The sequence below is a fragment of the Ambystoma mexicanum genome, chromosome 5p (assembly GCF_040938575.1).
Source record: "Ambystoma mexicanum isolate Mex_15411 chromosome 5p, UKY_AmexF1_1, whole genome shotgun sequence".
NCBI lineage: Eukaryota > Metazoa > Chordata > Amphibia > Caudata > Ambystomatidae > Ambystoma > Ambystoma mexicanum.
The window spans coordinates 128776304-128792731 of NC_090930.1; the positions used below are offsets into that span (position 1 = coordinate 128776304).

At 45.0% G+C, this 16428-nt stretch overlaps 1 protein-coding gene across 1 annotated transcript in view; it reads left to right on the forward strand.

The window, feature by feature from the left end:
• The window catches only part of YIPF6 (Yip1 domain family member 6), a 355485-nt gene that overhangs the window by 284590 nt on the left and 54467 nt on the right, over window positions 1–16428 (forward strand). The window contains exon 6 of the mRNA XM_069612519.1: window positions 7428–7585. Coding sequence (XP_069468620.1) covers window positions 7428–7585 — 158 coding nt within the window. The remainder of the gene's footprint in view (window positions 1–7427; window positions 7586–16428) is intronic.

Sequence of the window (16428 nt, forward strand, 5' to 3'; positions counted from 1 at the left end):
GGTCCGGGACAGGTAAGCTATGGGATGTTCTTTTCTTGAGGTGACTTGTTTAAGAACAGTTCCGACTGCCCCAGAAGAAGTGTCAGCTTCTGCGATGAAAGCTCGAGTCTGGTCTGGTTGTTTGAGTATGGGTGCTGAACTGAATCTGGTCTTTAGTAGATCAAAAGCATGAGCTGCAGCAGCGTTCCTTTCAAAAGGAATGTCCTTAAGTAATGTTGTTATGGGAAGTACAGTCTCCCAAACATTCCTGATGAATTTCTGATAGAAGTTGGCTAATCCTAAGAAACATTGGATGTCTTTAACGTTGGTAGGAGTTGGCCATTTAAATACTGCCGATGTCGTTCAAGGATCCATTTCAATGCCTTTTTTCTCAGACAATATGAATCCCAAATAGGGTACAGAGGAGACTTTCAACAAACACTTCTCAGATTTGACTAGTAGATGATCACGAAGTCGCTTCAAAACCTCCTTGAGCTGAAGTTTATCGTCTTTGGAGGTTGAAAACACTAAGATGTCATCAAGATAGATTATCAACAAATAAAAGAGGAGGTCGGAAAACAATCTGTCCATGAAGCATTGAAAAATGGATGAGGCATTCACCACACCAAAGGGCATCACCTAGTACTCGAAGTGCCCATAAGGTGTCCTGAAAGCAGTCTTCCATTTGTCTCCTTTTTTTACTTGAAGCAGATAAGCTCCTCAGAGATCAAGTTTGGTAAAGATGGAGGCCCCCTGTACCGCTTCAAGAACAACCTTTATTGATGCATGGGATAACTACCTTGAATGGTAACCACATTGAGTCCTCTGTAATGAATACATGGCCTCAATTCCTTAGTGTCCTTCTTAGGAATAAATAAAGAGGCCCCAGCAGGCGATCTAGATTCTTTGATAAGCCCATTTTGTAGGTTGCTATCAAGGTACTCTCTCAAGGCTCTTTTTTGGGGAAGTGTGATTGAATACATCCTGCCAAAAGATATGACTGCTTCTGGAACTAAATCAATAGCGCAGTCTTCTGTCCTCTGATAGGGTTCAGTACGCGTAACTAGCGTATGCCTTTTATTATGGGGAAATGGGCTGCCCTGATTATGTCAAAACTGATGGTTTCCTGGTGCTCGAAGATGGCTGCTACTACTGGTAAGGAAGAATGAGTTATGGGTACGGAACAAAGAGGTTTACCGTCATCTCCTTCCACAGGTTGATTGACAGATTTGAGACAGCAAGGAAAGTTTTCCTTCTTTGCCCAGATGGTATCCATGAAATTCCCTACTGCCCCGCTATCCAGCAAAGCAGAAGTGTGTATCTTTCTACCTTCTGCGAAAGGGAGTCATATGGGAACTACCATTAAACGGGAATCCAATCTTCCTGATGCGGATTAAGTAGAGACTGTGGAATACTTCATAACACCCCGGTTGGTGTTCCCTCCTAGGACCATGGTCTGATGTTTCCCTGGCGTCGAGGAGGCACTTCTGGAAAATCACGGAGTAAATGAGCACTGGAACCGCAATACAGGCATAAAGCCATATCCCTTCTCCTTTCTGTAGTAGTAAGTGGTCCACAGGTTGATCCGATTTGCATAGGTTCTTCCCGAAGAGGAGATTCCATAGTATCCTGTGTATGTCCTGTCTGCATTGATGTAGAAGGACCCTTATTTCTCTTCTTCGCCAATCTTCTTTCTGGCAGTCTATAATCCATCTGAAGAGCCATGGACATCTGATCTGATAAGGTAACAGGGCATGGATTACAGGCTATTTCGTCCTTTGTCTTCATTCAGGCCTCTCCTGAAAACAGTGTATTGTGCTCCTTCTGGCCATCCAGCCTCTGTGGCAATACTTTTGAATGTGGAAATATATGTTAATAGAACCATATTTCCTTGTCGGACATCGAGAAGGGGATCACAAGTCGAGAAGACCACTTCAGGACGTTCAAAGGCTTGTTTTAAGGAATTGATAAAGGTGCGTAATCCTGCAAAATGGGACTCTCTGCGGTCACCAACGGGCTAGCCCAAGCCAAGGCTTTTCTGGTCATGTTTGAGACCATAAATCCCACTCGAGACCGGTCTGAGGCATAAGTGCAGGGACGAACGGTGAAATAAACACATCTATGAATTCGCAAAGTCTTTTGGGAGACCCTTCAAACTTTCTGCATGCCAAACCCAAGGGTGGTCGATCGGTGACATGACCCTCCCGAGAGGTCATATACTGCTTAAGGACGGCATTCTCAGCCTTCAGTGACTGAACTTCCATGGTAAGTCCTTGTACTGCTGAAACAAGTTCCTGCAACTGCTCTGCCGTGGCCATCTAATCTGGGTGTTGCAATCTCTCACAAATGTCTTCCTCATCTGAGAATTCGAACCTTGGCTCCGAGGATTCCTTTGATGGAGAGGTTCCGGGCTTCTTTTTACGTTCTGATTGCCGACCCTCGAAGAGGGTAAGGTCTGCCCCTGGAGGAAGCCACTCTGCCTGCTGGGTATGACAGAACTTTGTGCTTCATCAGGTGCAATCCTCAATATGGAGGGGAAAATGCCAGGATCCGATGTAAACAGCAGGGCGGCGTAGCAAAGTACCTCTGAAGAATAATCCCAAGGATCCTTACAGAGCAATACCCAGAACAGGAAGCGTAAGTCCAAACAGCATAGAAAGGCAAAGGCAGGATAGTGCATGGAGCGGACCAGACCAGGAAGGAGGAGCAAGGGGGCAAGGGAACAGCATGCAAAGAAGGTAAAGATCAATGAGTGTCCAGGAAGAAACTAGCGTCTTACCCAAAGTCACGAACAGGGTTGCAACGTGTCCGCTTGTTGAACCGTTCTGCAAATATGCCGAACGGGAGGACACCATCTTGGAAAACATCTAGACCACTTGCAAGCAAACATGATAGCACAGTTCAATAGCGGTTTCTCCAGGCATGCCAAACCTTCAAACCCTGATGAGCCGTGACAGTAACTGAGCTAAAATGGATTGCCTTCTTTGGATCTCTCCCTTGCAGTATCTCTCCTCAGATAAAGCAAATTTCTGGCTGATCAAAAGACTTAGCCCTTCTACAGCCCCCGGACCAGACAGGTTGTCGAATCAGGTTCTAAAGGAAAATCCCATGCAGTGGGCGAACATGTTAAACCTGGTGTTAAAACATGTGCTACCTTCACAATTCATCCCTCCTTCTTGGAAAACGGCACATGTAATCCCAATATTTGAAAACTGCACTGATGCCCAAAAATTACTGGCTACTAGCCCTACTGGATGTCATGCATAAATATATGCCACACTACTCCTAAAAAGATTGACAGATTGGGCACAGAGAAACAAACTAAACGACAAGTTCCGAACAGGTTTTGTAAAGGGGCTGTGAACCCCCCCCCCCTCCTGTGTTTCTGATTACACTGCTTAAAATGAAAATCATGAAACGCAAAGATAGATTAAAATTGGCGTTTGACGATTTCTCAAAGGCATTCAACAGCATTGATTGAAATTGTCTGTGTAAAAAGCTATCTGATAAAGTGCCCTGCCGATCTGTTGCAACAACTGCGAGGGCTCTATACTAAAACAACTATAAGAGTCTGCCTTAATACTACCGGGCTATTAAGTGACAAAATAAAAACAGGAATGTTATTCTTTGGCTCCCGCCCTCTATAATTTATACATTGCAGATCTGGGAAACTTTATGGAACAAATCAGAAGTTCCCCCCCAAAACTTGGCAAAATGAAGATTACTAATGTATTATATGCAGATGATTTATTCCTACTGGATTTCACAGAAGTAGGCCTACAACGTCAATTTCCACGCTTACCTATGGTGCAAACATCCTATTGGATCTGCCAACTAAGATCTGGACATTCTTGGGAGGCCTTTTTTTTAAAGAAGACCCTGGGACTCCTGTGATGCTGGAAATGCATCGGAGGGACAGGGCCTCCATATCCTTGTCCTTTATGCCTTTATCATGAAAGTTCTATCTTGTTTTCCACGCAGGAGTTTATGCGGGACTCCAGGCAGTGCAGCTCTTGCTATTTTTGGTTATGGTGAATAGACCCTTGGGATACCCTTATGGCACCCATGGGTGGGGGTACAAACCTCTACTCCTAGTGTATGTTTTTGGGCACCTCTGTGTGGCCCACGGAGCAGGGCATGGGCTGGTGGCAGCTCCATGCTGAATTTGACTTGTGCTCTGAGTATCCTCCATTTTGGGATACCCAGGCCCTGCCATTGGAATCAGTTGATTCCTGATAGAAGACAAGATTGCCCCAGTGGCCTCTTGCTTTCTATTGCTTGTTACCCTGTTTTCCCGAAGTCCCGGGAAGCCCTGACTCTGTCCCTTCCTCTGACTGGCTGTTGGGTGAAAGTTCCATATATGGTATTGTGAGGAAGTCCAGGCCAGACTGGCTGGAGCCTTCCCAATGACTGTATGTTGTGAGTACTCCCGTGGGGTGGGACCTGGGTTTATGGAGTGTGTGACAAATATGCATTTCATGTTATGGGTGTCTAGTTTCTGGTGTTTGACACAATGACTGAGACAGCCTGCCTGAAACTGGTATGAATGCAGTGTGGAGTGCTGAATGGCTAGGTACTTGTCCCAATACACATTCCTTGTTATAAGTGTCTGGATGGAAGTGAATGGCCTGAATGCACTGTGAGCCTGATTGGCTGCCTGCATGAATACCCTTTTGAATGATTGGTTGCCTGAGTCTGACCCAGCAGAGTGAATGAGAGACCAAACCGTATATCTGGGGACCTCTCACTGATGGAAATCTTTCAGAAGCTGAAGTCGAAACTTGATGCTTACTCTCGAAGCCAAGCCGGAAGAAGGTTAACTGCTGTTTCCCTTCGGCGCAATCTGGAAGCTGCTGTGCCTTCAAGAAACTGATCCAAGAGAGGACCTGGCTAGGAGACGGCTTCCCGAGCTACGAAGGACAATCGTGCACCTGCTGATCTTTGCCAAAGCTCCCTGGAAATCAGACCCTCGAAAGGCTGGTGACCGGAGAAGGGGACCGCCGCAGAACCCGAAGTGAAGCAACGGGACATCCAAGTCCATCGTTGTTGACTAGGGTTCACAGGTTTGCTATAACCACTGGAAGCCCGTCGAAGTGTGTTGACCAGAAGCAGGGACACTTTGTCAGGCTGAAGAAAGTCGACGTCGTCGACGACCAAGGAGAATCCGCCGGTGGGTTTCCTGCCACCCGAAGACCTCAAAGATGCTGATGAAGAGCCGAGAGCCACCCGTGATCACGTCTCAATCGCAGACACCGACGACCTGACGCCCTTGCTGGGCCAAAGTTCTTCACTGACTATTTCCGACAACGGACTATCGTTGTCGAGGTGCACCGCACACCTCATCTTCAGAGGACATTCACAAGCTTTCGTCAACGAGCACCGCAAGGATCAAAGCTGCTTCCCAGACAACAGCGTTCACCTTTTCTTCACTTGGAATCGCGGTGACCCGTGGCTCCTGCCTTAAAGGGAGTTCACTCAAGAAGGGGCCGTCGTAGAACCTTTAGAAGGAATCTAGACTATATTGAGCATATCTGGACTGGGCTTGTCAATACGCTTTATTTACTGGTTGCCCAGGTGGGGGGGGGGGTCCTCACACAGAACTGTCGGGTGGTAGCGACCCAGTATTCTGCCATTGCTTAATTCACCTTGCTTTCTTTCTGTGGTCTATCGTTGATTCATCTTATGATCTGATTCGTATGCCATTTGAACTGTTAGCAGTTGATGCATTTCAAATGAATTGATAGTTAAGAGTGGTACCACGTAGACCTGTATATATTTGCCATTATATTATTGTCCGAGTACAAAGTGTGTTATTGTGATTGTGTATATCACTTGAACATTATTTATATAAAGACTGTGTTATCACTAACATAGTGTGTGGACAATCCTTTGTGGGTGCTTGGGGACTACACTGTACTTAAGAACCAACCTGCATCACCTCCTGAGAGCTTAAGCCTTGATTGCTCGTCCACATTTACCAAATAGAGAATCTTGGCTGGGGTACTCTGTGATTTCTACTCTGCCATATAGAGGGCAGGAGTACAGAATAAAACCCTCCAGTCTTTACAACTCCCTCTCGATACAGGTAGTTGGAAAAGAACTGGGGCTACGATCTATGAAAATGGCAGTCCAATGGAAAAACGTGGACCTGTTTGGGAAATGTATGAGTACTAACCCTCCTCCCATGATTGGCGGGATTAAATCCGAACTAATATAAGGAGATAACGAAGCACTCATTAGGTGGTAGGCCGAGTGCACAAAACTGCTTAAGGAAATTAGATGCTCAGTAGACGACCTTCTGACCAACCCAGTAAAGGTGAAGAAAAAATTTAGAGAATTGGATTGGATAGTCACCATAGAAGATGTAAATAAACTAACACTACATCCAACGTTGGCATCAGAAATGAGAAAGCAGGGTGAGATCCAATTATACCTAAAGAAATGCCCAGGTCCTAAAATAAGAACTACATTTTTGAGGATCCGATTCAATCTGTATTGGACAAAGGAAATCTTAACGGGGAACGGTAAAGAAGTCGTCAGTGACATGACATGTTGATTTTGTAATGCTAAGAACTCGAAAGAAACTTTCATTTATTCACTACATTCCCAGCCGTCACTGCAATGAGAGCTCAGTACTTTGGCCCTTTCTTGGAAAGATTTAGGATCATATCGGCTGAGGACTGGTGGAGACTCCTGCTGAGAGGAGAGCAAACTTCAGTGACAATTCCAATGTTGAACTATTTTAGGAACTGTTTGGAGGCACCTCTACGAGTGGCGACATACCAACTCTCCGCCGTTACCAGGACCAATTAGTAAACATACGGCAGGAAATTATACACCAGACTCTTTCTCCTGATTTTGCTAATGTAAACTAATAATGCAAATAAATATATATATTAAAAAAAGAAACTTGAAAACCTGGCTCTTCACCCAAGCCATGCTCCTGCACCTCCACCGAAATGGACACACCAACTCATTTTATTGACTCTGTGTGAGGGTACTGTTTAACACCTTGTACCCTTTTTTCCCCCTCCCCATTGCAATTATCTTGTCTCCTTCCTTAATGTAACTAGCGTCTAGATCCAGATGATTCAGTCCGCTGCCACAAATGTAAAAGTACATATATACCACAAAATACTTGAACAGAGCCACTGTAACTAGATTTGATGTTACTATTGTAAGTGGGAGTTTTGTGACCTCTGTTGTCCTTTAACATATTAGTATAAGATGTGCATGTGTCTGTCATTTTGAATCATTAAATGTTAAGTGCCCACTGCAGGCAAATATTACACAGTCAACAAATTGTGAGATTGATCTCTCTTCTTAAATATTGCATTACTAGTTCTATTTAACGCTCACATGCGCATTTCATTAGCACATGATATTTTAAGAAGTTTGCTGTTGTCTTTGATGTTTTTTAAGGTTCATTTTTCTTTTCTCTCCTCCAGCTCTTTTTTTCAGAGCCTGTGCGTATTGGGTTATTGTATCTTGCCTCTGACAGTGGCCATGCTGGTCTGCAGGCTGGTGCTTCTCGGAGGTCTAACCATGGCTACCTTTATAATACGGCTTGTGGTTGTCATCTCTATGTTTGCCTGGTCTACAGTCGGTAAGAACGTCTTATTGCAGATCAAAATATGTTCCAACAAATACATCTGTAGAATGAGCTTTGACTGTTGCCAGATATGTATCTAGATTCATGTTAATGCAGATGTTCTGATCTTCGAACTCCATGCACTATCCTACAGCTTTTTACTATGTATTCTTTATGCCTGGAAGACCTCTGAGATGTCTGTGCAATATCACGTTGCTTAGTTTGGGCACTGAAAAGCTGGCATTCCTGAAGTTTCTGAAACTAAGATTAGAAGACGACTGGAATTTCTTCTTTTGACTAATCCTAGTGTAATATTCTGAAAGGACTTATAGGTACAAAACAAATCAGCAGCGGCAACCAGGTCTTTGGCACATCCGTGAACTGATCCGATCTCACCTATCACTTATGTTTTAAAAATAAATCACTAATAAAAAACTGTCTAGTTCTCCAATCCTATCTGGAAAAAAATCATAGCCATTTATTTATTGGTTATTTGTATAACTCTTATACAACAAAACAGTGTTCTGAAGCACCACAGGACAAAATGGAAGGGAACAAGGGAGCAAATAAATAATTGAAGTGACAATAAATAAATAAGGAAAACAGACAATGGTTCTACTAGGCCTTCTGACGTTCAGAACGTTCAAGTGTTAGGGAGATTTCTCCTTTTTGTGCTTTATCCCCTCTCATAATGAGACCCCAGCACTTTTTGTTGGGCTTCTGGAATGTATTCTTTAAATCCTGAATGAGTGGAGCCTTTTTCCTCTCATTCATTCTTGTTGGGCTCTCTTTTGGTACTCTATTCGTTGTATTCTACCTGTAGTATGGCGTCTGTCTGTTCCATAGCTCTTAAAGGCATCTGTGTTTTTACTACTGCCGCACACTGCTCCTTATGGGCAGTTGTTAGGGATCATTCTCATTTCTGTGTTAATTCCCTGCTGCCTAAGAGACCCCCAGCTCTTTTGCTGGACTTTAGGACTTTTAATTTTTAACCTGGAGAGAGCGAGACCCATTCTCTCATGTGTTTTTGTTTGATTTGAACACTATGTTTCCTCTGGTTTTGGAGTCTGGCGAACTCCATAGGCATCATCTTTTGTATGGGGACACCCAGCACCCCTAGTGCAGTGTTACAGGGAAGTCCTTTTAATCTCTCTTAAGTTTTAGCTACCTTCTGCTACTGTTTCCAAGAGTAGTAAAGTAAAATTGACTTTACTTACCTTTTTCTCTTTGTAGACCTAGCACACACCATCATATGTGGAGTGCTGGGGGGTAACTTAGTATCCTCTTTGTTTATCTTCTCATGTAAAAAAAATGTATGTTGCCCTTACTGCAATTAATGGCTGGTGGCAGTGTTTAAAGTTTGTTTTTGTCTTTGGCAGGATTCACTGGTGAAGCCCACCTCTGGCTCCAGCGTGTCTGACAGGGAAGGATGTGAGGGAGGTTCCCGAAACTTCCTGTACTTAGTCTCCTTGGTTATATGAATGCACCCAAAGGTGGTTGGTTGGCTGGCTGGCTGGCTGTCCTTAAAGGACTGCCGCCCTACTGTGTGAGTGACAGCTAGGCTGCAAATGAATGGGAGAAACATGCATAAAAGGAAAGGTCTTTTGCAAGGAAGGCAGAGTCGGCCACTGGACGAAGGAACTGAAGAGAAAACTGGAAGAGAAGCTTGCTGCACCCTCCTGGACCGTTGGAGTGCCCGGTGAAGCCCTGATGCAGGGCTGAAGCTCCAAATTTTGAATCGACTAGAGAAGCCCAGAAAGGACGACTTCTTCCCTTGTGTTGGTGGGATCAACTGACCCAAAGACTAACTTTACAGGAACCCCTTTCCCTGCTGTACTTCTACGCTGCTGCTGGAGCCGAGTGCCAGGGGACAGGAACACCAGAATCGAGTGCATCGTTTTTAACCCGGACCCAAGCTCCAGGAAGATGTTCTGGACTCCCTAGAAGCAGGACTATCTAAGCCTGTGCCAGATATCAACAGAGTGCTGGACCCAAGAAGCAAAGAAAGTGTCCAAGAACCGCAGTGGTGCTATTTGTGAGTAGCTGAAACCGCAAAAGTGTTGCTGGTCTGAAGTGTGCTCATTGCTGCCACCGACCTTCAAACCGTAGTGCTGGAGTCCCCAGATGTGCGTCCTCTTGTCCCCACGACTGAGGCCCGGAACAACAGGATCTGCAGGACTACAGTAACAGAAGCCAGCTGGAACCTTTTCTTCATACTAAGGTTCTGTGCAACTAGGGGTACTTACCTCTTGTTGTGTTTAGCTTGCTTACTCTCACTGGAGACTTGTATCGGCTGCCCTTTGCAGAGTTGCTTGCATCTTTGCTCTTCACAAGGCTCCCAGCTTGTGGCCCAACAGTGATTCTTTTTACAACAAAACTCTTTAACATTGTGCAAGACTGTTGTGCTATCTTCAAGAAGTTCCTCAGCTCCCCTAGACTCTGCTCAATTGACATTGGCTGCCCTGGCTCCCTGCAGACCCTTCTTTCCCTCTGACTTTGTGTTCATCTGTCCCTCCAGAAAGTCATACATAAGTTACTTGTATAGCTGGGAAACGGTTAATCTATATTTCATTGGGGTATTCTAAAGTGCTTACCTGTTTGAGAAACTTGTTAATCATTGTTTCCTGTTAGGCAAGATTTTGAGCGGTACCCTTTGGGTGCACTACAATAACCTTGTCCTCCTGGCAATGGGAACCCAACCTTTGGTATAAGTCTGTACTACACAGGTTGGTAGTGTGGCTGAGCAGCCAGGCTTATCTCAAGCGGAGTCAATGTGAGCAGTAGGGTGGTTACATAGAGATTCAGTGGAAAGTATCCAAATAAACACTTATACTCAAGGTTTCGTGATTAAATAAATATTAATTTATTTAACAGTCAGATTGAATAAGCGTTCTTCAGAAGGGCAATATATCAGTAACCCACAAATACACTCCAAAATACACACTCTTAGTTTCTCTAAATCAGCAAATACCCATTGGAGATGGCACACAGACAATTCCTACACCCTCAGGTAACTTAAATAGTTAGGACACTGTGGACATTAATATATCACTGGTACATTCGGAGCAATACTGAAAAGCATGTCAAAGAAAAGAGTTATAGAATAAAACAAGAGATCACACAAGTATTCTGAAGCAGGTAAGTACTTTTGAACCCCCAATGCGCAAAGTAAGTTAACCCCTTCCTGGAAGGAAAGGTAAAGCACAATGTGAGAGGAAAGAAGTGTTTTTCAGGGAGCCAGGCCAGCCAATGTCAATTGGGCAAAAGTCTAGGTGAGCTTAAGCACTTCTTGTAGGTAAGTAAGTCTTGCACAATGTTTTAGAAGTCTTTGTAGAAAAAGTAGAATCAATGTAGGGCCACAAGCTGGGAGGCTTGTAAAGGGTGGAAGATGCAAGAAACTCTACAGAAGCAACCAAGACCAGTCTCAACTGAGATCAAGTAAGGCTACAACAACAAGAGGTAAGTCCTCTCAACCGTTACAGTATCTTTGGTTAGAAGAAATGGTTCCAGCTGGCTTCTGACTTGAGGGTATGGGTCTGCATCTATGTGAACACACATGATGTGGATTAATTAGTTAGGGTGGAGTTTCTCCATGGTCACAAGGTTTGCTCTGGTAACTGTTTTCTTACTACCAGAGTACAGGAGGATCCTGGCAGACAGGCCTTACACCAGTACAGGGATGTGAAATGAGTGGTCTGTTCCCCCGTACTACACACTGCCCAAGGTCAGGACTCTGGTCCCTCCTCCTGGAATAAATGTACCATGTATTTGGGCTCTGGCTCTTCTTCGCCCAACCTTAGGTGATCTTCTGGCTCAGGTGCTCGGACCTGTACTGAAGAGCCTGATCTCCATCGGTTCTTCATTCAACCTTTCCGGCCAAAGTCTGGTAGGTGTCCAGGCTTCTCGTAGGCATACCATCTTAGGATCTCTGCAGTGTGGAGGTCTAGATTTCTGGCAATCTGGGAGAGTAGGCCTCTAGGACTGGGAGGTTAGGGAGGGCCTTTTGTCCTGACAGTTGGACTCCTCTCTCCCATCCATTTCCAATTTTGAGTCACTTTGTTTCTTCCGTACTCCACTTGTGTAGTTGCCACATGTCCTTTTAAAGGTAAGGCAATAGATGAATTGTTTGAACTATCGTGTCTTTCACCTCTTCATAATTGTTTTCTGCCAAGAATTCATTCAGTATATCCCATACATGACATGATAGTTGGAGTGTTCTCCCTGATGTTAAATGCAGGCAATACTGGTAGCAGGCTATCTAGAGTACCTCTATTCAGGTCCTCATATGGAGTCCTTCTGTCTGGTTTGAGGGATTGAAAGTCTTGCTGCTTCCTCCGTTAATAGGAGCTACATATCGAGCCCACCAATCCTGCTGCCAGCCTGCCGTTCCGGCCACCCTTTCGAAGTTTATAAAAAACAGTTTTTTTTTTCCATCCCATCGCTGGTGACTCGCTAGGTATACCACAGGTTATTTTATTCTCTCAGAAATCACACCATGCAGTTCACAGATAGTGTCTTTATGCTTTCTACTGAACACCCTTGAGGACTTCAATAGGTGTTCAGTTTCTGACTTTGGGGTTCCAGAGAGCACTGGGATCTTTTGAAGGTACCTCTTCCTCTTACTCCTCATCACAGCTAGTTGGGCTTCTCCACTATTGAAAAGCAGGGCTAGGTGTAAGGCCGTGTAACGCACTTTTACTGACTTGTGTCTTTCTCCAATGGCTAGTCCTCCCCCGAGCCCCTCTTATCTGGTGTACCAGGCTTTTCTTAGTCTCATCTGCCAGAATGGTAGATTCTTCTGTTCTTTTCAAATGTGGCTTGGCTAGGTTCTGGCTGCAGATTTTCAGCAATCCTCAGTATCTTCGGAAACTGGGTTGAGAGTCAAGAATTCTACTACTTCTCTGATCGAGGAGTTTGTTTCTGGCAGTTACACAGGAGTCTCAGACTTGAGATTTCCCTTCCATATTTTTGGCATAGCCAGCCTCTGTATCGGGGGTCTGACACCACGTGTTACAGATGGCCCAAGAAATAGTCTAATGTCACAGAAGGGTCAATGGTTTTCATTAAAGATTCTTTGGGCACTAAGGCTTTCCCTCTCCCGCCTAATTCACATCCTCCCTAACGCAGGCGTCCTTAACTCCCTGTTTGTAGATACCGATACTTTCACCCTCTGTGTACTAAAAGACTAAATGAGCTGCACGGTTATCCTAAAGGCTGGTGCCCTTGTCTGCCTAAAGTCCCTCTGGGACTTGCTAAATTTTCTTACTGCACCAGAGGGTTAGTCTTCTAGTGAGAATTAGGGCTGTCGCTCAGCCTGACTCAATCTCCGTTCTCACATGCCCAATTCTTCCTCTCTCTCCTCTTGATACCTGATGATCTTTTCTTACTTACTCACTTCTTGCCACCTCCTACTCCTCCTCAGTCTCTCACGTGCCATCATAAGCCTCACTTCCACCTTTTGATATTACTACCCTATCATATCCTCTCCACACTATTACTACCCCTTGATACTACTACTCTCTCCTCTGCACCACCACTCCACCCTCCAACTACTAGTTCACTGTTAGGGAGATTTATTATATTATTTTTATGCTTCATTCCCTCTCTTAGTGAGACCCCAGCACTTTTGCTGGACTTATGGACCTTTTTCTTTCTATCCTGAATGAGGGGGGAGCCTTTTTCGTAAGCCCTTTGGGTAACATGCATGCAGTGGATGGGATGCAGAATAACTCCTGACACCAAATAATCGAACCAACTCAGGAAGATGGCAAGGTTTTCTGTTTTAGTATCAATTATCTAAAACAGGGAGTTACAACAGACATCAACGGACGTTCTCAAACACACTTGTATACTAAAATGTTGTCATGAATGACATCATACTACGTGGCAAATGAGAGACACCTATGAGGAGTTGTGATTGGCTCTCTGTCAGGTGGACAACTCCCGCCCACCTCTAGTGCAAGTCATTTTCAACACTATTAAGTACACAGTATATCATAGGCCCTTTGTTATATGGCCCTCTACAATTGGTTGGCACGCTCGTGCTATGTCTGGAACATTCGATTCACTTAGCAGCACGTAAGCTCATACCCAGGTGCCAGGAGGTGGACTCGACTTTACCTCCCCACCTAATTAGCACAACGTCTCATCAACCATGCTTCCTGCCATGAAGATTGTCTTTAAACTTGGCCTTGCAGTGTATTCTTGTCTGTAAGAATATATGGGAGTGCAGGCACGCACTATCGCTTGTTCTAGAACTCCAAGGCCAACTCTAGATCCATCCTTAGCTCACGTGACAGGAGACCACAAATCGGTCCAATTTGCAGCAATTAAATGTATTAAATGAATACAACTTGGCACTCATGGTGTTCTTTCTTTGCACCTGAACACGGGATGATTCAGCTTCTCACGTTTGGCACCTTCAAGAATAGATAACAAGTCTTGGCTGCCTTTAGCCTTGATAGAAGACCAGACAGCTTCGCCATTCGAGTCTGCGATCTCAGCTAATTCTTGCTGTGACACAGTTCTCCGCTTTCCTTCTCCATAGGTCCGAACTTACTAAATTCATGACACTGATGTCCAGTTTCTATACAATGGTGGCTCTGCCTGCTGTCAATTCATTACATATATCCAGCTTCTAAAATCACTTAGTCTACATGCATTGCTGCATCTGTACAGTTATTGAACGGCTTGTATTTTCTGCAGTGCGTCACACACATGCACTCTTCTCCTTCACATATGAAAGTTTACTTGATTCTTTACTTTGTCATCAGTTTCTATAAGGGTCATAGATCTTCTTCAGACCGTGTTCTTAGTGCGTCACACTCAGCTCGTGTGACGTCACCAGCTCTTCTTTCGCTCTTTTCATATTTCTTTGGGGAGTTCCTCCCTCAGATTATCGTCTCTTCGGGAATACATCTGGTAGGGTTTTCTCAGAGGGTACCTTCTTGTGAATATTCTGCGAGGTATGGTCACAACTGCTGGTGTCGAGCATGGCACAGTCTCAGACTTCCAACATACAGGAGGGATGGGGGCGGGACTTCCTGCAGAGGCATTCAGCTGCTCCTCTACAATCCCCTTATTCATTCTGATGTGCTCTGACTTTTGGGACTCTTTTCTCAGTGTTTTACCTTTACCATGGAGTCTGCTTTCCTCCATATCTCTTTAAAAGGCATCTGTGTTTAACTTTTGCAGCACACAGCACCTTATCCGCAGTGTTGCTGGGAACCCTTTGGGTTCTCCTTTGAGATTCCTCGGGCCCTGACCTCCCACATCTTATCCCAGCTGCTGTCTATCCTCTGCATTTGCCTCGGCTCATCCTCCACCACTGGAGGTTACACTTATTCTTCATAGAACTTCACCTGCTGCTCTCCTTGAGCACCACAGCCCCCTCTCCCCTCTGCACTTGCATGTTCTGAACACTCACAAGGCATAATGGGTTTGTCTTCCCCTCCCCATTGTCTCTTCTGATATTGTATTTAATTATTTAACATTGTTGTATTACATAGTGCATCATCCCTTGTCCCTCCCTGTTGCCCTGTGGGCGCTTTGAAACAGTATTTTCTTCCTGTATAAGCACCTAACAAGTGAACAATAAATAAATAACTAGGTTCTTAAGTGTAGAGGGATACTTTGTTTCCTTCCTAAAACGTCTGTGAGAGATTAGCACACACCACCTTATGTGGAGTGCTAAGGGGATATCTAGTTTTCCCCCTTCTCGCTGCTCCTGTGACTTTTTAGTCACATAGACAACCCTATAGTTATGACTGGTGGCAGTGGACGTGTTCTACCAACATTTGTGATATTTGTTACTGCTGACTGTTTTCACAGTCTCGGTCGTGCATAATAGGGTCACCCATGTTCCAACATGGTGGCTCTTTTCTATTTTTCACCATTTCTATCATGGTTGTTCTTTGCTAGCCCTTCTACCATTCTGGGAGGGGGAGGTATGTATGTGTGTGTGTGTTTTGCCTTTAGCAGGAACCCTTGGTGTCCCCACCTAAGTTAATGTCTGGGCAGGCAGAAAGTGGGGCGCGGGTGGGAGTTTCACTTCCCTGCCCTTTGTCTGGCAGAGTGCCTAAATGGAACCAGTTCCAACTGGGTAGCAGGCTGCCCTGATTGGACATCCACGTGCCCCTTTCTGTAAAATGCAGGGTTTTCAGATGAGTGTGTGGGAAAACTGAATAAAAGGTGAGGTTCCTGAGGTGAAAGGCAAGTCGGCCACTGGAACAGAAGAACTGAAGCTGAAGGCGACCAGAGATGCCGTCAGTCCCTTCCAATCACTGTGAAGCAACCACTGCTGTCCTGACCCTGTTTTCTAATCGACAGTGGAGCTCTGAAGAGGACTCCTCCTTCTTTTTGGCGGGTGGAACCAACCAGCCCTGAGATGAACTAAAAATTGAGCCATTTCCCGAGGTGCTGTGCCTTTCCAGAGCTGCAGATCGCAAATACCAGGAGACCTCCGACCCATTTGCAGTGCAATGTCTTAGCAAGGCCAAATCCATCCAGAACTTTGGTGAGCTCCAGTTGAAACTCCAGAGGTATGATCCGACTCAAGGTCCCCTCACCAGAATGCAGGAGTTCAGAAACGAGGAAGATTGACCGGTCGAATACCATCCTTTATTGGTGCTGAAAAAAAGGCGCTAAAACCGCAGACCGACCAAGGAGACTGAAGAAATGTGTGCCAAGGCTCATCTCTTGAGACTGCTGCTGAGACATCCCATTCAGAGTCCTTCCTTTCGTCACCAGACTGAGTAATCGGGAGACCGGTACGCCGCTGCTGCACATAGGAGAATGCAGCTACAAGCATTTCTTCTAACCTAAGGTACTGTAGGGTGAAAGGTATAACTTACCTTGAA